At 41.4% G+C, this 21,916-nt stretch overlaps 1 protein-coding gene across 4 annotated transcripts; it reads right to left on the bottom strand.

The window, feature by feature from the left end:
* Window positions 1-1,364: 1,364 nt before the first annotated feature.
* Window positions 1,365-17,070, bottom strand: RB195_013776 (uncharacterized protein; the record flags this gene model as incomplete). Of its 4 annotated transcripts, none has more annotated exons than XM_064203761.1 (12): window positions 1,365-1,511; window positions 3,611-3,675; window positions 3,778-3,838; window positions 5,050-5,091; window positions 5,499-5,577; window positions 5,643-5,716; window positions 11,267-11,433; window positions 11,676-11,820; window positions 11,879-12,016; window positions 12,218-12,355; window positions 14,248-14,328; window positions 15,440-15,568. In XM_064203761.1, the coding sequence occupies 12 exons, from the start codon at window positions 15,566-15,568 to the stop codon at window positions 1,365-1,367; spliced, it is 1,266 nt and encodes a 421-aa protein (XP_064059643.1). The 4 variants fall into 4 exon arrangements, with proteins under 4 accessions (XP_064059643.1, XP_064059642.1, XP_013306565.2 ...); XM_064203760.1 differs by lacking the exon at window positions 1,365-1,511 and adding an exon at window positions 16,918-17,070 and having other exon boundaries at window positions 3,485-3,675; window positions 15,431-15,568; XM_064203762.1 differs by lacking the exon at window positions 5,050-5,091 and having other exon boundaries at window positions 15,431-15,568.
* Window positions 17,071-21,916: the final 4,846 nt, after the last annotated feature.

The following is a 21,916-nucleotide window of genomic DNA, read 5'->3' as shown; positions in this document are numbered from 1 at the left end:
TTAAAAGGTACAGGTGAAAGGAGATCCGAACAAAGGAACTAGGTTTTTCCACACAAAACTGAACTGATGGAAATCATTTCGGAAAAACTCAAAAGAAAGCTAACGAAAATGGTCGACTAAAATTTTTGTGTGAATATGTAATGTTATATATATAATATAACATTATATATGTATTATATATGAATATATAATATCAATATTTGTAGTAAAAAGGAACAGGAGATTAGTGTCATGTTTCGGAAACGTCTTAATTTATGAGGTGCGAAAATATTCATGTTGGACTTGTTTTGGGCACAAGCAGGAGACGATCACTACCCAACTTTTCCGAACCTTCGTTTCTGTGAAGGCGCCTAGACTTGACAGACCAAAAAACGCGGACAGAATTGTCGGCCAGCGCTTGACACATTCATTTTACGGAATGAAACTGAGTGACATCCATTGTGATGCGCTACGCGACTCAATGAGTTTAATGTCACGTCATACAAACTTTACGTCAGAATGAAGCAGGGATGTTGTTAGAAGAAATCTTTAAAAATGAGAAGTCGTAGTTGAGAACCCGCTGCCGCTGACCTTAATGATACGAAACTTTTTCTTTGTTGTGGCGTGTTTGTTCACAACTATTCAGAAAACAATTAGGAAATCTTCTTTTTTGGGGTGCTGGCAGTTCCAGGTTTTTAAAACGCATTCTAACTCCTTTAGAGATTTATGTGAAGTAAATAAGATTCGTCGAGCCATTTTGATTAAGTTCTGGCGGTCCGGCTCAGTTTTAGTCGCACCACGTTTTTTTTCCTTTGAGATACTAATTTCTATTTGCTCTTTTCGACTGATTTGGTTTGAATAATGGGAAAAACTAATAAAGTGTTTGTAAAATAGATCAACATTAGGACACCAAAATTGAAGCACAAATTATGGCTCGCTTTCCAATGATTTTGGATGATGGAGAGAAACAGAAGATCACAAGAATTCTTCGAAAAATACAATCAGAAATAGATGATTAACTTCTTTTCATTGTGTAAATATACAACTGCTGTTATGACGTTTTTAGGAGTGAACAGATCTTCGGAGTAGAAGTAAGAGATGAAAGAAATATGTAGAACTGGAAAACTACATTCAGCTTGAGCAAAAACCTTACCATTGTGTCATTTTTAGACGGTGTTTGAAAAAGGAACACATACTTGCAAATCCACAGATCTCTCTTATTAGAGGGATCACAGTCAATTAGCCACCAGGCTACGTTCCATGGCGGCAGATAAGGGCTAATGGCGGAGCAAGGACGTCCTTTTCCCTGCCCTGAGATGTAGAGGACTCAGAGGATGGACTCGTTCTTTCGGCTGTACTAGGACTGACACATGACATTGTATCCCTCACTTCGGTCCGGCCAAAAGCATCCAGTCGAATGAGTTGGAGAAGCAGGGAAGGCGAATGAAGTAATAAGAAGGAATCTTTTGTGGCAGCGCAAGGACAACGTTGCAAGAGTCATCTAGGCTACCGATACGGAAAGGATGACGTACCTAAAACTAGCATAGGCTTGCATCCGAAGCGGCCACTGAAGATCTCATGATGCAAGCTAGGATGATTAAGCAGATCGGACTGACCGAGATGAGACAACGCCACCCACTGAAAGCCGTATATGAAATTGAAGAAGAACTGTTCTTAAAAACATGCGACAGAAGAGGATATGGTGTTTGCGTTAACAGCAATAAACAACGACCCTTTCGAATAATCTTGCGACTAGAATCGAACGTTTACGGATGAGAAAAACGCCAGCTTTGACTCTTTTCGTCTTTAACGCTCCAGAACTATGCTGAGAAGAGGAAGACATCGAAGCTTTCTATATGGACCCAAAGAACTTCTACAGAGGAGAAAATACCTTCTACAAGTTCATAGTTGGCTATTTCCGTGCCAAAATAGGCCACAGAACAACCCCTGAGAACTTCACATCGAAGCTCTCAGCCTTCAATGGAATGAACAGAGAGATGGGCTTTCCGAGTGTATCATGACGATTAAGACCATCCATAGGATTTCGCATTTCCAGGAGCCCTTCTCTCTATGCTGGACGTGGGAGTCACCCCGTGCAGCCTATCATAATGAAGTTGAACAGATCATCGTCAGTAAAAGGTTTTGCCTAACGGATGTCACCGTTATACCAAACGTATGGGATCGGACCATCGCTTTCTTTGACTAAGATTTTCTTTCACACGGAGAGGACAGGAAACCGCGTAAATTGCAAAGCGAACTTCCAGAGTTATCATCTACTGGGAGCTCTTCGCTTCGCTTGTTGGCATTTGGGAAGATACCCTGAAGCCGGGTGTAGAGCAGATAGGTAGAGGTTCCTCTGCCTTGACGATCGACCGGATGTTCGGATCAGCCCTAGTCTTGACCTTTCATCCCTCCGTGGTCAAATTGGCATCAGACTTGTCTGCGAGGATAAAAACAAGTAAAGGGCGATTGCACGTTCGCGAACCTTAAACCATTCTGAATCAAAGTGAACGTGGTGGAGTTTGATTCAATGCGGATTGATTAATGCGAGATACTTTATCTTTTATCCTTTACATAGTCATGGACAACATCGACGAGGAATATGATCGGCTTGTAAAACATCTTCACGACTTATGAGGAAAGCGGAGAGTTTCAAAACCATCAAGGGACCCTTCTTTCTAGAAAGATTACGGCTAATACGTCAGCGTAAAGCTGCACGAGCTGCAGCCAACCACAAACCCGTGTACGAGCGTTGTGGAAAAGCGACAAAAAAAGATCACAAACAGGGAAAAGCAGCAGTATTGATCGGAGCAGCAGAGGCTGCATAGAAAAAGGAGATGCAAGAGGTCATTCACGACTTCTACTCGGGTCTCTTCGACAGTGACGTCCCCTTGCCTCTTCACAACCTGAGGAACGATGGACATGTCATTACAGCGGTTCTCTCTCAGTATGTCCGACATGCCATCATGTCGGTGAAGAATCGTACTTTATTTGGTCCCGACAGAATCAAGTCAGAACATGTGAAGAACCTACCGCAATCTCCTCACTGTCTGTCATCTACAAATCAAATTATCATCTTTTCACAAGAGTAATTCTAAACAAGAAAGAAAGAGCATTAGTTGAAGGACAGCTATGCGACAGCTACACCGTTTCAAAACTCATAGAAGTGTCGCGATAGAACAGAATTCCGCCGTGTCTCACTTTTATAGTACTGAAAGAAGTTTCCGATTCAGTCGAGAATGGAACGGCCAAAGAGGTCTCTATGAATGGAGTAGGGACAACCAAGGCGTCCCTACTCCATTCATAGAGATACTTCGTGAGTCACATAGCAACTTCACGGCAAAAATCTCCCCACCCTACAATAATGCCACAATCGATATGAAGAGAGAGGTTCGTCACTTAACCTTATCTTCAACGTTTCTTGATGAATAGACGATTTGCTACGTTTTCTGATGTAAAGACATCTAATTCTAACCATTTGCATGAAAAATGCATGTGGAATGTTTTACACAAGAATTAAAAAATATAGATTTATGGCACAAGGGCAAAAATCCACAATATAAGATATGAACGAAAGGCGTGAGACATGGTGTGTTGTGTATGTGTGACGTCTCTCCATCTCTCTGAGCACGTTATGTGCAACTGGTCTCGTTCGATCAATATATCGATCTCCGCACAGTCTCGCAACGCTCATCGCTTAAATGTCCGTACAGTTATACTGCACTTGTGTGTTCATTAACGGCTTCGCACTATCGTGTCGCATAAGCGACGGCGAGGATCGTTCGCTCTCTCGAATACCTCGTTGAGTGACGCTCATTCGGCAGCTGCCACGAGTTGTCATTTGATCAGTTAGCAGAACCTGAAATAAAAAAGTTTCTAGAAAATTTTGTTCTATCAATTGGGATACTTTAGAGAGATTTCGTGAGCTAACTCGATTAAAAATGATCAAACACTCATTCCATGGCTAACAGTTCTGGGTTTCTGGACTGTATGAGATTTCGTAAATGTGGTTCCTATCAATACGATGCCAATCACAAGACCGCACTATGTTGAGCACTAGAAATTATTAAATACATAAAATATGAACAGCAAAGTTATAAGCGACAGTGAGCATACCCTTACGTCTACGCGTGACAATTAAACCTCCTAGAAGTTTAGAATCTGTCGACAAATGCATACTTTCAGAAGAAGAAAAATCACATTTCAAAATATGCGCCACCGGTACCACCGGTACCTCTCAAAGGTCAGAAGTTGCTGATGCACATGGGAGCCAATCCGTCATCAAATCAATTTCAAAACAACTACCATTCATCTCATTACTAAGGAACATTTACGATTTAAAATTTTTTTAAAAATTTCAAATTTTAAAATTTTAAAACTAGGAACTTCTACTCCTAGCTTTATGAGCTCAGCATCCGCCGAAAGGATTACAATAACCGCCTCGCTTTCACAACTCTCTTAGAGTAACGTTGAAACATTAAATTCCTACAAACACTCAAGCGGAACCGAAAAAAAATCAATAGTACAAAGATTGTTTTATTTGTTTGTTCATTGCTTCGTTTTTTCCCTAGAAGCATAAAAGATACCACTCCTTCCAAAAGAGCAGCAGTTGTATGCCGTAAAATAGCAGATATGTCGTTGCTACCTTTGATTACATTCATACTTCGTCGCAAAGCGACCACGCGCACCCTGGCGTAGAGTGTCAGGTGATCTCACAACGTGCAAAATGAGTTGTTCGCCGCCGCATAACTTTGAACTAATATTAAAGTAATAGTTCAAAGATTACCATCGCATTTTCAATGCGACTGTCCATTGATAAAAACGGACACCGTCGAGCTCTCTTCTGTGACAGTGAGCGTTTTCTCGTGCAGTGCTGTCGCAACGGAGTATGAACACAACATATGCAAAGTTTTAATTTTTACAGTGAACGGTACAAATATTTCCATCCGCAACTGAGAACTGAACTTAAGTCAGTCATTATAAGCAGGAATGGCAGAATGTAAGGAACATGTAAAGCAACTGAGGAAAACCACTACAAGTCACAAAAGCGTATGGGAAATTTGAACCTACAGGGTGAAATTTGTCGCAAGAGTGAAGACCGTTGATGTGAGGCTGCAGCAAAAGAAAAAATTATTAGGACATCATCATAATGTTCAGAATTAAACCACAGTAGAATTATATGTGATGAGAGTGCATATAAGCGTCGGTACCTATGCCCACTCGTACTACCCCGCTTCGCATTCGATTGCGACAAAACAAACACTTGAGATGGTGTGGGTCAGGCAGGGAGACTGGGCGAGTTACTGCGGACGCAACGCGGTTACGAGAGCAAACATTGGTAGCACGAGTAGGAAACGTTATGAACTATATGTAGCTCTCACATTCCAGTTAATTTGATAGCGTGAAAGCCATTATAACTGAGAGGTTCATAAGAAATCTTTAAGAGCGCTATTAGTGAAACATTGATAAGATATTGCCGAAAGATCCACAAGCGTTCATAATCTAACACAAAAAATCACCTTGTGTTTGCTTTTCTCAGCATATCCGGGGCAAAGTATCCTCTTCCACGCTATGACAGCTGTTTTTCGAAAGTTCGCACTAAAAACACAATCTTTTGCTCATGAACTTTCAGGACTTACTAGTTAATGAAAACTGATGCTTACCTTGAGAAGGCATAAACCACGACATCTATCGCTGTGTTAATATAGTAAAGGTAGTGAGCCGTGTTGTAGAGCAGCTGAAATATTCTGAGATTAGTCACCTATCGTTAACATCTATAGCTTCCATGATATGTTAGATGAATTCTATCTAAATGTAAATTCGGCTTTAAGGGACCCTGTCTTTTGGACCAATGCTAAGGCGCTGCGAAACTCATTTCTCCTGCTATTGACGGTAAAACAAAAGCGAGTGTTCTACTACTGCATCAGAATACGCTTGAAACTGTAGGTATGGTCGGAATAAGATGAGAACGGCAAGGAACATCCAACGGTGTTAAAAAAAAGAGCGCCTTGACACTAGAGGGATCGATTGTTATTGTTGCAGGATCCATGCTGTTGTTGTTGATGTTGTTTTCTATTGTTAATTGTTATTTTAACTGGGATGAAACCCCTCAGGTGCACTGTCCTCCATCATCAATGCAACTGATTCCTTCGTCGCACTCTTTATGGTGGCGTCTAAACGACCTCAAGCTCGTTGTAGTTACCGAAGTGGCTGCAGTCGAAGCAGCGCGATGGAGCAAGCGGCCGGCGTCGGCGTGGAACCATCTTCACTGGAACTGTGGCGACGAGTGGTGTCAACGAGGGTCCCCAGCAGCTACGCTCCACTCTACCGTTTCGAGTGCAGCCACTACAGTATGTAGTCGGGCCAAACATTAATCGCCCATTTGAGGCTCTGAAGAAGGCGATATTTCCGAAACGTTAGCCAATAAATTTATTTAACAACCTCGTGTATAGCTTATAAAGTTCGATACTATTAGGTTGAGTCGAAAGTTCTCGGACAAACTGACACTATTTTTGTTACCTTAGCAATTTTCAAACGATAACTGTAAATCATTTGAAGTATGCCCCATTGGCATCGATTGTCTTCTGCCAACGTCTAGGCAGATCGTAGATGCCTTTGCTCCAGAACGCTGGGGATTCTTCCTTGAAGAACTGCTCGAGTGCCTTTTTGATGTCGTCGCGGGTTTGAAAGTCTTGACCATCCAGATGACGTTGGAGATAGGGAAAAAGGTGGTAATCCGATGGAGGCAGATCTGGGGAATACGGTAGGTGTGGTGAAATGGTCCAGAAGAACTTCTTCAGTTCAACCTTGGTCATTTTTCCAATGTGTGACTGAGTGTTGTTGTGCTGGAAGTAGACTTCGCGCTGCTGCGGGCGTGCATTTTTGAGAATTGTCTTCAAATTCCTCACTTGCTCAACGTAGATGTCACTGTACATCTCTGAACGAGCAGTTCCTAGTATTCGACTCTGTGTACGCTCTACCATATGTTGAGCATAACCTTTTCGCCGTGTACTTGAGTTTAGGAACGTCTTCTGCATCCGCACCTTTGTCAACCCATTGAGCACGAAGGTGTATGTTTGAATAGGGAATCCACTTCTCATCCCCGATGACTAGGTGCTCAAGCCACGTACGGTGCGCTTTGGGAGGGTGCCGTATCAGTGCATCAGTCCATCTCATACTGCGTCAGAGCATGTGGTACCCATCGACCTAGTTTTCGCACTTTGCCGATTGACTTCAATCCGCGATGAGCGACTGCCAGTTCGCGAGTGGTTTGATACGGGTCGGCTTCCTCCTGTCTCCGTAGCAAGTCCAAATTCAACTCCATCGGGCGTCCCGAACGGTCGTCATCTTCGATGGAATAGTCGCCCGACGCGAACTTCGAGTGCCACTTGTAGACTGTACTTCTAGCGGGGGCATGCTCCAACCTAAACTTTGAAGAGAATTTCACGCTCTATCAAACGGTAGCTAACACATCCATTTTTGTCAGCTCTTTGCTGAGTGATGATCTCTAGAAGTCATCACTACCATTGTCGGAGAACTTTCGACTCAACCTAATACATTCAACTGTGCCGAGGTTCATTGAAAGTCGAACTTTTCAAGTCTCGAGTAGGTTATTTCAATATGGCTACGCTCATAGACAGCCTTGGTATTGTATCCCAATAAATGAACTACATGTATCCTGGAAAATTTAGAAGAGAAAAAAATGCAAAGTTATTCGATGTCTGCGTAGCTGATGATATCTATATCTAATCCGTTAATCGGTCTTTTTTCAAAAGAACCCTAGGGTTACTATCTTACCTTAGTGAGATATCTTATCTTAGTGCTGCAAGTACCATTTTCAGGTCGGATTTCTCGCAATTCTCTTAGCAAAACATTCTATCCACTGCATGCGCTAATGTAGCTGCGTCTCTTAGAACAAAGATGAGAATGTAACAAACAACTAAGCTCCTAGAATTACGATGGTCACACTAAATTTCCGTGCTTTAGTGGCTTCCTTCTTGCATTCATCAGTTATTCAGATGTTCTCCTTTTTGGTTCTATGGTCATTCATTCGTGAAAGATCATTCATACAGCACTCATTGTACAGGTTTATAGAAGCCTACTTCTCTGAACCTGCGCAAAAAATGGACAGCAGTGCCATCTTACAGCCAGCATACCAGGAAATCAACGAGGTGTTGGAAGTTCTACGTATAGATCACACTCGGAACTCCATATTGTCAATTTCGTAGTACGCTTCCACTAAAGGCATCACCCCACAAACTTGAGGTGGTCCAGATTTCAGGTGGAGTATTCGTATACGGAATAGATTATTTATTTTTTTTAGATTATGTATAGGAGGGTGATTCCGTTCATTTCTCCCTAATTGCCGTAAAAAACGGCCCGGAAGATACGGCTTCGGGCGTTCCTGCGCGCTATTTTCTACAAGAAGTTCGATTGGAGCGCGCCAGCCTCTTCCGGACCGTTTTTTACGGGAATTAGGAAGGAATGGACGGAATTACCCCCTCTCTACAATCTACTCCCGTATAAGAATACTCCACCTGAAATCTGTACCACATCAGATTCGTGGGGTGATGCCTTTAAAGGCATCACCCCACGAATCTGAGGTGGTGCAGATTTCAGGTGGAGTATTCGTATACAGGATGGGAGACTACGGAGAGGGGGGTGATTAGGTCCATTTTTTCCTAATTGCCGTAAAAAACGGCCCGGAAGATACGGCTTCGGGCGTTCCTGCGCGCTATTTTCTACAAGAAGTTCGATTGGAGCGCGCCAGCCTCTTCCGGACCGTTTTTTACGGGAATTAGGAAGGAATGGACGGAATTACCCCCTCTCTACAATCTACTCCCGTATAAGAATACTCCACCTGAAATCTGTACCACATCAGATTCGTGGGGTGATGCCTTTAAAGGCATCACCCCACGAATCTGAGGTGGTGCAGATTTCAGGTGGAGTATTCGTATACAGGATGGGAGACTACGGAGAGGGGGTGATTAGGTCCATTTTTTCCTAATTGCCGTAAAAAACGGCCCGGAAGATACGGCTTCGGGCGTTCCTGCGCGCTATTTTCTACAAGAAGTTCGATTGGAGCGCGCCAGCCTCTTCCGGACCGTTTTTTACGGGAATTAGGAAGGAATGGACGGAATTACCCCCTCTCTACAATCTACTCCCGTATAAGAATACTCCACCTGAAATCTGTACCACATCAGATTCGTGGGGTGATGCCTTTAAAGGCATCACCCCACGAATCTGAGGTGGTGCAGATTTCAGGTGGAGTATTCGTATACAGGATGGGAGACTACGGAGAGGGGGGTGATTAGGTCCATTTTTTCCTAATTGCCGTAAAAAAACGGCCCGGAAGATACGGCTTCGGGCGTTCCTGCGCGCTATTTTCTACAAGAAGTTCGATTGGAGCGCGCCAGCCTCTTCCGGACCGTTTTTTACGGGAATTAGGAAGGAATGGACGGAATTACCCCCTCTCTACAATCTACTCCCGTATAAGAATACTCCACCTGAAATCTGTACCACATCAGATTCGTGGGGTGATGCCTTTAAAGGCATCACCCCACGAATCTGAGGTGGTGCAGATTTCAGGTGGAGTATTCGTATACAGGATGGGAGACTACGGAGAGGGGGGTGATTAGGTCCATTTTTTCCTAATTGCCGTAAAAAACGGCCCGGAAGATACGGCTTCGGGCGTTCCTGCGCGCTATTTTCTACAAGAAGTTCGATTGGAGCGCGCCAGCCTCTTCCGGACCGTTTTTTACGGGAATTAGGAAGGAATGGACGGAATTACCCCCTCTCTACAATCTACTCCCGTATAAGAATACTCCACCTGAAATCTGTACCACATCAGATTCAGATTCGTGGGGTGATGCCTTTAAAGGCATCACCCCACGAATCTGAGGTGGTGCAGATTTCAGGTGGAGTATTCGTATACAGGATGGGAGACTACGGAGAGGGGGGTGATTAGGTCCATTTTTTCCTAATTGCCGTAAAAAACGGCCCGGAAGATACGGCTTCGGGCGTTCCTGCGCGCTATTTTCTACAAGAAGTTCGATTGGAGCGCGCCAGCCTCTTCCGGACCGTTTTTTACGGGAATTAGGAAGGAATGGACGGAATTACCCCCTCTCTACAATCTACTCCCGTATAAGAATACTCCACCTGAAATCTGTACCACATCAGATTCGTGGGGTGATGCCTTTAAAGGCATCACCCCACGAATCTGAGGTGGTGCAGATTTCAGGTGGAGTATTCGTATACAGGATGGGAGACTACGGAGAGGGGGGTGATTAGGTCCATTTTTTCCTAATTGCCGTAAAAAACGGCCCGGAAGATACGGCTTCGGGCGTTCCTGCGCGCTATTTTCTACAAGAAGTTCGATTGGAGCGCGCCAGCCTCTTCCGGACCGTTTTTTACGGGAATTAGGAAGGAATGGACGGAATTACCCCCTCTCTACAATCTACTCCCGTATAAGAATACTCCACCTGAAATCTGTACCACATCAGATTCGTGGGGTGATGCCTTTAAAGGCATCACCCCACGAATCTGAGGTGGTGCAGATTTCAGGTGGAGTATTCGTATACAGGATGGGAGACTACGGAGAGGGGGGTGATTAGGTCCATTTTTTCCTAATTGCCGTAAAAAACGGCCCGGAAGATACGGCTTCGGGCGTTCCTGCGCGCTATTTTCTACAAGAAGTTCGATTGGAGCGCGCCAGCCTCTTCCGGACCGTTTTTTACGGGAATTAGGAAGGAATGGACGGAATTACCCCCTCTCTACAATCTACTCCCGTATAAGAATACTCCACCTGAAATCTGTACCACATCAGATTCGTGGGGTGATGCCTTTAAAGGCATCACCCCACGAATCTGAGGTGGTGCAGATTTCAGGTGGAGTATTCGTATACAGGATGGGAGACTACGGAGAGGGGGGTGATTAGGTCCATTTTTTCCTAATTGCCGTAAAAAACGGCCCGGAAGATACGGCTTCATTTGTTTTGGCGCACCATTTTGTACAAGAGGTTCGATTGGAGCGCGCCAGTCTTGTGCGGCGCCGCAACTTCCGGGCCGTTTTTTACGGCAATTAGCAAGGAATGGACGGAATCACCTCCCTCTCCGTAGTCTCCCATCCCGTATACGAATACTCCACCTGAAATCTGCACCACCCCAGATTCGTGGGGTGATGCCTTTAAGTATCCCGCTAGCACTGATTAGCACGTTAGTCTAAGGGGTCGCAGCCGACTGCAACTTTAGTCCAACTTGTTCGATGAATAAAGACAGCATGGTCTCACCACGAAAGCCTGAGATCGATGGGTGAATTCAGGTGGAGAATGGTAGACGACTTGCCAGAACACTTCAATCATCATAATTACATAGAATGGTGTATTCAGCACGACGAACACCAACGGCATGACCCATAAAATTCGCGTCCAAGCTCCTGATTGAGCCGCATGACCACCTGTAAATAACGAACACTTGTGCGTTGTTATTGTTGGACTACCGGTACTCTAAATTCTAGTCTCAACCCACAAATAATGCGGTTTTTTCAATTCCACTAAAAGAATATTTTTTCACGGAGAAGAGAATTTTGGGAAAAGGCCGTTGAATATGTGCCGTATTTCTCAATTTTAAAAAATGAAGGAATTACTGAATTATTTATGGGATCCGACATAATGCTGCGTAAGGAACATTACACCTCACCTCCCTGACGTCTTGAAGTTTGTTGCTTGGTGCTATCAAGAAATGCTGATTTTCTAATTTTTAACCCCACCAAAATGTTCAAAATCACAATAGTCAGACAAGGCATGAGGTAACAAAGAACCGTGTCGACTGCTTGAGCAAGAATCTAAAAGTGTGCATTGTCCTAGTGTAGAATTTCATCAAATATCTTCAAAAAAATTTACCTGATAATTTGCTTCCTTCAGTGCACATTTTCTATCGTTACCATCGACTGGTTTTAATGAAATGAACTGGAATAGCTGAAGAACAAATGGTATAGGCACCCAGTAGGCGATCATACGCACGCGATCCACATGTCCGTACTGAATGTGATTAAATTTAGTCATTTAAAAACACCCATTGAAAAATCGAAATTAGAGTCGGACTACGATCGATCCTGGGGCTCATAATCATGAGGAGGGGCAGAACTCCTTTAAGAGTTTTCGTTGCCATGGATTTCAGGGAACTGGAGAGAAAATCATCTCCTACCTCTTCCAGCAACGAAAAAGATTTTATCCACTTACCCTAACATGTCTAAGCGGGTGAGCAATGGCCAGATATCGTTCGATGGTCAGTGCCGCTGTTGACCAACTACTGATATATGACGCGGTCATAAGCACGTACTCCAACCCAACACAGTACTCATACGCAATAAAATCCACCTAAAGGAGGAATTAGAAGAAAAGATTAGCCGCCACCTTGTTAAACAATAATATAATTATTGTTAAATGCAGCGTGTAACGAAGTTGACGTGGTACGGAAAACCCAGAGGAAATATTCTCATAGAAGAGTTCGGGTTTTTAGATTACGGAATCGAGAGTCGAACCGCACAATTTCCTCTAATTGTCCTACAATCCGTTTTCGCCATTCTTCAGTTTTACTAGAGTTGGAGACCACATTGATCTTCGATCGCTAGCACGTGCATGCGGCGCGTGCACGTGCACAAAGGTATCGCGTTGCAACTGGTTTCGTAGGAAAGAACGACGAATTTCACGACGTTTTTTGGGACGACTAGCGGATGTTGTGCGACGGCAAGTTGGTTTCCGTAAACTGCCACCTGAACTCCACGCTCTTCCAGGGGTATCCATATCACCTCAATTTCATTATACGTTGTTTTTAAGTGCAGATATGAATTAGAAGTTACCTAGGAGTTTCTATGTTTGGTATAAAAATTTTGCAAGAAGCCTGAGTTATACTTCGGAGCTGTTCCTTTACTTTTGACTAGAAATCCCTTGCTAACATTTAAAATCAATGGAAAATTCTTCAAAACTCTCCTCCAATCTCGATTGGCAAACACGGTATTGAACTAGTCCTAGTATAATCTTTCTAAGAACGCTGGAAACATTATAAACGAAATCAATAAGCATCAGAGAACAATTATGAGCCACAGCTAAATTCGGAATCGTTTGTACGGCGCCGTCTATGCAAAACCAAACTGCATCGTCTGTTCCATAAGCAAATCAAGAGATTGTTTGTTATTTAAACCAACTGATATCTTACACAAGCTATAGGAAGAATTTGTTGAGAAGAAAGAGAGGTCGTTGTGTGTGAGTGGCAGTGATAAATCTACCCCCGTTAGGACATTGCGATAAGAAAGAAGAAGGCATAGAGGAACAAATTTTAAAATCAGCGCTAAAATCGCAGGAATTGCCGGAAAGTTAGGAAACCTTCAAAATATTTCACATGCGCGCTTAAACGAATTGTTTGCTTGGTAAATCTTTGCTACGAGGGGAATCGCACGCTTTCCGGAATGGCACTTCTGATTTGACCGGTCAATAGTGAAATTACTTCAAATTAAGAAGATTATTTGGTCTGATGGTTGAGTTATCCATCGAAAATGAACTTGAAGCCACGCTTTTTTAGTTGTGGGGAGATTTGGTCGAATAAGTTAGACCTCTCAAAAACTCATACCTCATTTACGGCTTATTAAAAATCAGTAAACTGTGCGACTATGAGGTACTCGACACAGAGCATTCCGTTTGACCAAATTCTTTAGTTAATTTCCATGTACTCTCTTCTTTTCACATTTTCAAAAGCAAAAGTGTTTGAATTTTTCATCTATTTACTAGAGGAGGGTTATTTCAAAGGCATTCTCAATCTCTTGCTTACGGGTCGCGAGTTTGTTTACGCAAAACGTCCGCCGTAAGTCCAGGAATCAGGATCATTAACAGTACGGCAGGAACCTATTCAACCAACGAGGCAACTTGTTACACCTCCATAATTCGATTAGTAGTAGGAAACCATTGAAGATGATGAAGTTATTAGTCAGAGCATGCTCTTACGCTCATCCGAGAATAAAAATTCCATTCAATTTGTTGAAATGTCATTCTATCAGTTCTTTCAGTATAATGATCTTAAAATTCCACGAACAAAATGATCTAATTCCCGAATTCGTTATGGTTTATCGTTGTGTTATTTACAAACTACACTTTGAGTCTCATCTACAGATCACAACATCCCTAATAATAATTTCTCTAAACGCTTGCATGTACACCAAAGCTACGCTGCAGAGTTCATTTGTATGTGAATGTACGAGGCAAACAAAAGGACTCACCTTGAAGCAAACCAGTAGAATCCCGAATAAGAACACACTATCCGCACTAGTGAGCACGATCAAATACACATTGGCGTTCACCTGAGATATTATTTTATTAAACAACACTATTACTATTACTGAACTAGGGAATGCGTGACATCTTCAAAAAAGTTTGAATCGAATTGTGCTTCATTTCTAGGTAGCAAATTTGTTTGTGTGTTCCTTTGAACAAAAGATAATCATTTTTTAGATGAATGCTAAACCATGGATATCATTGCACTAGAGGAACTTGAGTTGCCGCTGTTTCCTTTGTCTTTTTGGGCAAGTGTAGCGCAGTAAGTTAGAGGTTCCGCTGCTTGCACGATCGATCGGAGGTTCGAATCCGCCCTAGTGCTCAGCAAGCCTTTCATCCCTCCAGGGTCGATAAATTGGTACCGGACTTGTCTGGGAGGATAAAAATACTGACTTCACACATCGGCTACCCACCGCAAGTCATTGTATAGGCCAGTTACACGTTCGGAAAGCTCTGAATTGAAGTGAACGTGCGGCCGCATCCCAAGCGGATTGATTAACGCCAGAAACTTTATCCTTTATCCTTTTATTTGTATGTATTCTTCTATTCAGCTTTACTGTAGCGCTCACAAGTGCATCCTTTTGTAGTTGAGGAAATGAGTAAAAATTCGGATAGAATTCTTTCTTTTGTGATAAGAGTATTTTAAAAAACCTAATAATTTCACATTAACATGACTTATGCAAAAGTAAACTTGATATCCATGCTTTCTTAGTCTGAATTCATTAATATCTACCAATTACAGCTTTGAGCGTTTGCATGGCTAGACTTTGAAAAAACCCATAAGACTTCCAAATAACTGAGGGCAATTTCGAGAAATTGCAAAAAAAAACTAACCATGAAGCCCAATTATTAGCTTTCTCAGACATAAATCTAAGAAATAATTGAATGTGGGTTGGTATAAAAAATTCTGCGATGGGTATTTTCTTACGAAATGTAGCGTCCGTCAGGAAGCTCCTGAATTTTGTCGGCTTTCCATTGATTTTGAAATGATGCAGAGTTATTACATGAAGAATGTGAATTTCATTACATGGTGATCGATTTGTAAAGTTTTTTTTCCAGAAAAAGAAATGAAGCTGCACCAAGAAGTAACTCTACTCCTGTGTAGAAGTAAGGAACAACGCAACTTACACTACTTACATGTCTGAGTCTTGAGTGAAAAATTGTGACGAGACTGATAACATTGCCGCTAAGCCCGAGTATGACAATGATCGGGAGAATATAGACATATTCGTCCGGTTGTGACTCTTCAAAGTCAGTAGCGTTCATCTGAAATTGGGGGAATAATTCTCCACATCAACCTACGTACTGCACAAGATACGGTAAACGTATAGACACGGAATTACAAAGGTATAAACCGAAAAAGTCGGTCGTTGAGGACAAATTATTGAGTCAATAGCGTTGCCGAATTATGGATTTATTGCGAGAAGATTCTGAGATGTAAAGATGTGAGATGAGATTCTGAGATGGGTTAGGATTAGGGAAGAAGTCAACCTTAGTTGTCTCAAGATACAAAATGAGTTCAACTCGGGGCTAGCGGACCTAAGGAAATCCGAAATCACAATTTTGGATCTATGTAACAGCGGCGTCCTTATTTATTTTGGAATACGACTATTTATGTGGTGAACCATGGTTGGCTATGGTGTTCATGCGTGACATTCGCCTTTGTGAGACGAAAAATTTGACAGAAGAAAGAAGAACCGAATTTTTGCGAATTTCATCTCATGAGGAGAAATATTTCCTTCTAGATTCTAAAGCCCTCAAGTCTTCAATGAAGTCTTCAAGCATGGAACTTAATTAGTAATGTAACTAGTAGTTTAATAGTAATTTTCAGCCATCTGGGTGAGACGGGATTGTCGAAGAGTGAGGTTATAAATAAAGTTTTGTCCAAATCTCGTTAGCAAAATAAAAAGGCTCAAATTTAGCGTAGAAGTTCTGAAATTTCGACAACAGAGGACTTGGAGTCCGTTGTGTTGCCTACGGTCACTGGAATTTCGTTTCGTTCGCGATGGATGGTCGCATCAGAAGAAGACAGTTTGTTACATCAAAGATTACTGTATACATTGAAAAAGTATGGAGAAGTAAGGTACGTCCATACGATATGATTGGATGATGAGAATCAAAGATGGGAAGAAGGGAAAGTTAAGAGGTAATCAAAAACAACGCTAGCTGCACTTGTTGGTGTAGTGCAACAGTCTCGTACTCGTTACAATTTGCGCTTGGACATACAAAACTCAAAACGCACGACGACGAACATAGAATGACGGCTGAAACAGGTTTTAAACACCTTCAAACGCACAAGTTTAGCAGAAAAATTCGAACATGTGAAATGTGCAAACTTCAAATTTCAATTGGACGTAGATTTGCAATGTGAACTTTGATTTTTATTTATCAGGATCGGTTCTGGTTTTTCTTCCCCAATTCGCAACTGTTACATGGGGATTTAAATACAAATGAGACAGATCATTTAAACGGAAATCAAAAATACATGATGATTACATTGGCCAAGACAAAATCAAAAGCATTCACAGTGAGTTGCTCCTGGGAGGAGCTCGTTGACGGATTCTTCTTTTTAAGGATCAGAAGAGCTTAATGGGATCTACAGGTTAGTTACTTACGTCAAGAATTACTTCAAAACAAGTGTGAGGAATCGTGATGACAGACAGATTTTGCAGTGCAAGATGAAAAATGCGATGAGAACTTGAGATATTCGGAGGTAAAGGATTAAGAGAGGCTGGTTGATGTTTCGAAGCGGCTACCAAGCCTCCCATCCCTTCGACGTCGACAAACCGACACCAGACTTGTTTGCGAGGATAAAAACACTGTTTTGATAGATCACAAAGCCTCATCGCTTCATAGGGCAGACGTCAGTTCTTAAACGTTTAGGGGTTCTGGTTTGAAGTCGAACATGAACGCGTTCATTGACCACAGGCGACCTATGCTTTGTCGTTTATTTAACCGAAGAATTGGAAAATACTGAAGCTTTTAAAAACTTATAGATCTCTCAAACTTACACATGTATGGGGCCAGAAAAACATTTCGATTGTTGACAATTGAGGATTTACGAAGAGGAGGGTGAAGGAGCATGAAGATTTTATGAAATGAATGATAGAAACGAAAAATAAAATCATGAAATATCAGGAATCAAAAGGAATTTCCTTGTCTTAATAGCACTCAAGTTTTTATAAGATTGGATATATAATAAAGGCGAAGTTATATAAGTATTGGACGTCAGTTACGTGAGCACAATCGCAAGAAATTATCACTTTAGAAAACGAAGTGAGGGATTTCAACGCCACAATAAACGCAATACATGCATACTTCTACTTTAATGACTTCCTGAAATTCTTATCTTTTTATAAGAAGTGAAGGTGAATGAAGTTAATAGTACTAGGTACTTATAAAAATTAATAACAACGATTCATGAAGTGTCTGAAAATACTGGAAAGATGGATTATCAAAAATTCAAGGACAGATCTAAATACTGTAATGCTGATGTTGATTCACTGTGAGGGGGAGTGAACAGAAAGATTCTCTTTCGTTAACGAAAAAAAATTATTTGGGATGTAAAGGAACCGTTTTTTTTTCTTTCTTTTCATTTCATTAACGGAACACAACACCTCGAAACACCTCGAAACACCTCGAAAGTGCTCGAAGTCTAAAGTTAGAACTGTTTAAACTGCTAAATATTAGAAGCAAGCAACCACAGAGAATTGATATACATCCATAGAAAATTTCTGGATGCGTGCAGTTTGTCGCTTACAGGATAGAGTACAAAAATTTATTTTGGAATAAGCTAATTAGAAAAAAGCAACGAAATATGAAGGCTTCGCTGCAGGAAGGGCAGAAAGGTCCAAAACAGAAACGAAAAAACAAAAAAAGTCAAGCATGATCCTTTCAAAAACAACCATCCTTCCTTCTCCTCCTATTCTCTTTAGTATAGCACTCATGTAGCAGCTGACAATGAACGATAATGTATAAAATTTTGGAAATTTTTTTTGTAGAATAAATAAATTAATTAAAGCAAATAACACAAAACTAAAATTAAAATAAATATAGGCAAATAAAGATAAATTCACAACATTTATTTGCGATTTTGGAAGTGATTTTAGTTATGAAAATTGGTCATAAAAAATTTAAAAAATTGGAAATAAGTGCAGGCCTGGTGTGGATTTTGGTAGGTTGAATTAAAAATTTATAACTTGGTGGAAAAGAAAACTAGAATGTAAAGCAAATGTGCGTTTAATAGAGAAAGGTTTGCGCTGTAAACTGCTGAACTACTGTTTTTAGAGGGATTTCGGTTTTTTTTGAAAGTTGGTCGAGAAAAAGTTGTGAATTCTAATAAATTTCTTAATATTTCCCAACTAATTTTGAAGAGACGGAAAGAAATGTGAGAAATGTAAAAGAACACTAAACTATAAAAACTCTTCCCTTATAAAAAACATCAAAAATGAGTAAATTTTTATGAGGCATGAGCAGACTCACTGGACTCTATTCGAAATCACACACATTTTGACGCGTAGCCAAATTTTTGCGTTCTTCCTCGATGCGCGACTACGGTAGTTTGATTGTAGCGTCCGCCGCTGTACTTTGATAGGGCATCAAGGAAAGCCTAACCGCAAATTTTTAGCTCTATTGTCATTTTGGTTCTTTCTAAATCTAATTGGGAAAATCCTAGAAAAATATAGGAGAGAAAGTTTACCATTTCTTTTAGCTAGGCTTCAAAAAAGCTAGGAAAGATGGAAACATCAAGTTTTGCAGAAATATGAACATATCTCTACAAAACAAATAATACAAAATAATAATAATACATACAATACAATGCACAACAATAATAATGCAACACAAGGATTAAAATAAATATACAAACAAGCCTGCAAACTCTACAAACCTCAACCTGCAGTCTACAAACCTGCGAAATTGTTCTGCATGGAATTTCATCTGAGCGTTGTTGTTCAGCAACTGCTGCGCTTTACTTTGCAGCAGTTTTTCTCCTATTTCCATTAGTAGATATCATCTTTCGCATATGAACGCCGTGGAAAATCGTGCTTTTCGGTGATAATCAAGCGTCATCCTCGTACGAGAAATATGCTCACTAAAATCTCCTACGCTGAATGCAAAAACCTCGTTTCTTTCAGGGACTGCTTTCTGAGCGTTTCAATAAAAGTGAAACTACACCGCATGAAGTCGTACACATAAACCGGAGGTTCACTTCTAAACAGAGTTCAAAACAGCATAATTTATAGTTTTATCATTTGTTAATGAATAGACGGATCTTCAATACAAGGCGTCCGTAACGTCATGGTGCATTTCTGACCGGTCACAGGAAACGAGCAAAACAAGAAAGAAATGTGGAATCTGCTTCACCAAATAAGAGGAAAACCACCTAAGTTTCGGTAGCGCAAGCGCATGACGATGCAACAACACGAACTGTGCAGTAGCGGATCACCCCACGCCTACGTTGGTCGAGATGTGGACGGTACAGAAGAATGTTCAGTGTTCAGAATGTTTGTTACTTGCTAAGTTCGAATCCGTAGCGGAAGCACAACATGAATATCGTCGTGTACTTAGCGAAGCGTCACCACTTAGGAATAAAATTAATCGTTCTTATGAGCAGTGGAAGGATAATCAAACCAATGGCGCAGCCCGATCCCCGGATCTGACGCCCTTAGATTTTTACTTGGGGGGGGATTATGTGAAGCAATATGAGTACAGTAAAAGTGTCAACAACATTAATAAATTTAAAGAGAGAATGACAGAAGTTATTCACTCTATCACATCAGACTTCCTTAAAGGCATCGCTCCACGAATCTGACGTGGTACGGAATTCAGGTGGAGTATTCGCATATGGCATGGTAGATTATGGGGAGGGGGTGATTCCGTCCATTTCTTCCTAATTGCCGTAAAAAACGGCCCGGAAGATACGGCTTCGTGCGTTCTGGCGCACGTTTTTCTACAAGGAGTTCGACTGGAGCGCGCCAGCACTGTGCGGCGCCGCATCTTCCGGGGCACTTTTTACGGCAATTAGGAAGAAATGGACGGAATCACCCTCTCTCCATAATCCACTATGTCGTATACGAATACTCCACCTGAAATCCGTACCAACTCAGATTCGTGCGTTGATGCCTTTAACCGTGTGCGGGAAGAACATGGTTATCGTTGAGACGTGTGTAGGGCGACAAATGGAAACCACATCGTTGCACTGAGTAGTTATTTATTTATTTATTTATTACGCTCGAAGGCGTGCCAAGAGGAAGAGGCAAGGAATGAATACAAATAAACAATAGTTAATTAGAGTTAGGGCAGTTAAGGAAATAAAAGAAGTTTTCCTTCCGTTCAGTGAAGATTTCACATTTCTGTTCTGCATTATTGCTTTCCTTTCTGAAAAGTGAACTTGCCGTAATGGCGGAGTACGGGAGCAAAGCAAAACTATCAAGAAAATGAGGTTTGTTTACTAAGTCTTTTAGTACTCGCTAAGAAGTTAAATCTTATTAGTTCCATTCTGCTTACGTTGAATGATTGCATAGAAAATTGCAATACTTAGATTTCATAACTGTGGTTGTGAATTAATTTTTTAAAGGATTAAATTTTTTGGTTAGTTACGTTCATTGAACGACTTTAGTTTCGCTTCATTACCTCGACGACTTCAATTAAATGTAATATCGTATTTATTCAAGTAATCGACAGTTTCTCCTCATATTGATAATTGGGTGGAAATACCGTATGCGATTCTGAATTATTTCACACGGCGACGTGTACGCGACGTCATCAAGCATAGTTTACAGCAACAAGAAAACGTCATCTCGCCCATCATCAAGATTGGCTCAGGGAGTGCGCTAGTTCCATTCCCAGAAGTATAAAAATTGAATCTTTTTGTCATCTTCTAGCTTGGTGACGTCATCTTAGGTAAACTATTTTCGTTCCCCAAGTTTCGAGCCTTCCTCAAATATTACACGATTTTACCCCGAAGAAAAATATCAAATGCGATCCTTCCAGCCAGTCACCTGCTGCTCCCACTCTCTTTTACCACCCCCATGTTAGGAAAATCCCAACACAGCCTGGAGTCTGGGTGTCCCTGCCGCTGAAGAGCTGATCCATAAAATTAGAAAAAAACGTTTAGATATGAGTTTCATTGGGACCGACAAAAACAAAAAGTTAAAAATAAGCTAGTCGAACAGGTCATATGTGTGATAGCTGGGATCAAATATATTAGCTTCAAGTAAGGTGGGTGAGTTTACGGTAGGGTCACTTCACCAGTTGCGCCCGCTAATACATACGTAGACAAATATTTTACGCCAATAATCGCTAAGCTGTAGTCCAGCAAACTCAGATATTGAGCTGAGCTCACGTATTTTACTTTGGAAATGCGGAGCTCTACCGACATGCAAATTATGTATGAGAGGTAACTTTACGCCTCGAGGATACAGAACAGTATTGTCCAAATCCGTGATAATCAACTTGAAGACGCTGGTTTTCTATGTCAGCAGAAAAGAAGATGGCGAACATGTCTCAGCGAGAACGTCAGAGGATGACAGCATCCCTCTTCCGTCGGGAGGCTGATTTAAGGCAAAGTTTTGCTTTGAAATGTATCAGCTGATTTGTTTCGTTATTTTAGGG

The sequence above is a fragment of the Necator americanus genome, chromosome V (assembly GCF_031761385.1).
Source record: "Necator americanus strain Aroian chromosome V, whole genome shotgun sequence".
In the NCBI taxonomy this organism is placed as follows: domain Eukaryota; kingdom Metazoa; phylum Nematoda; class Chromadorea; order Rhabditida; family Ancylostomatidae; genus Necator; species Necator americanus.
This window is presented reverse-complemented; position numbering and strand designations above follow the sequence as displayed.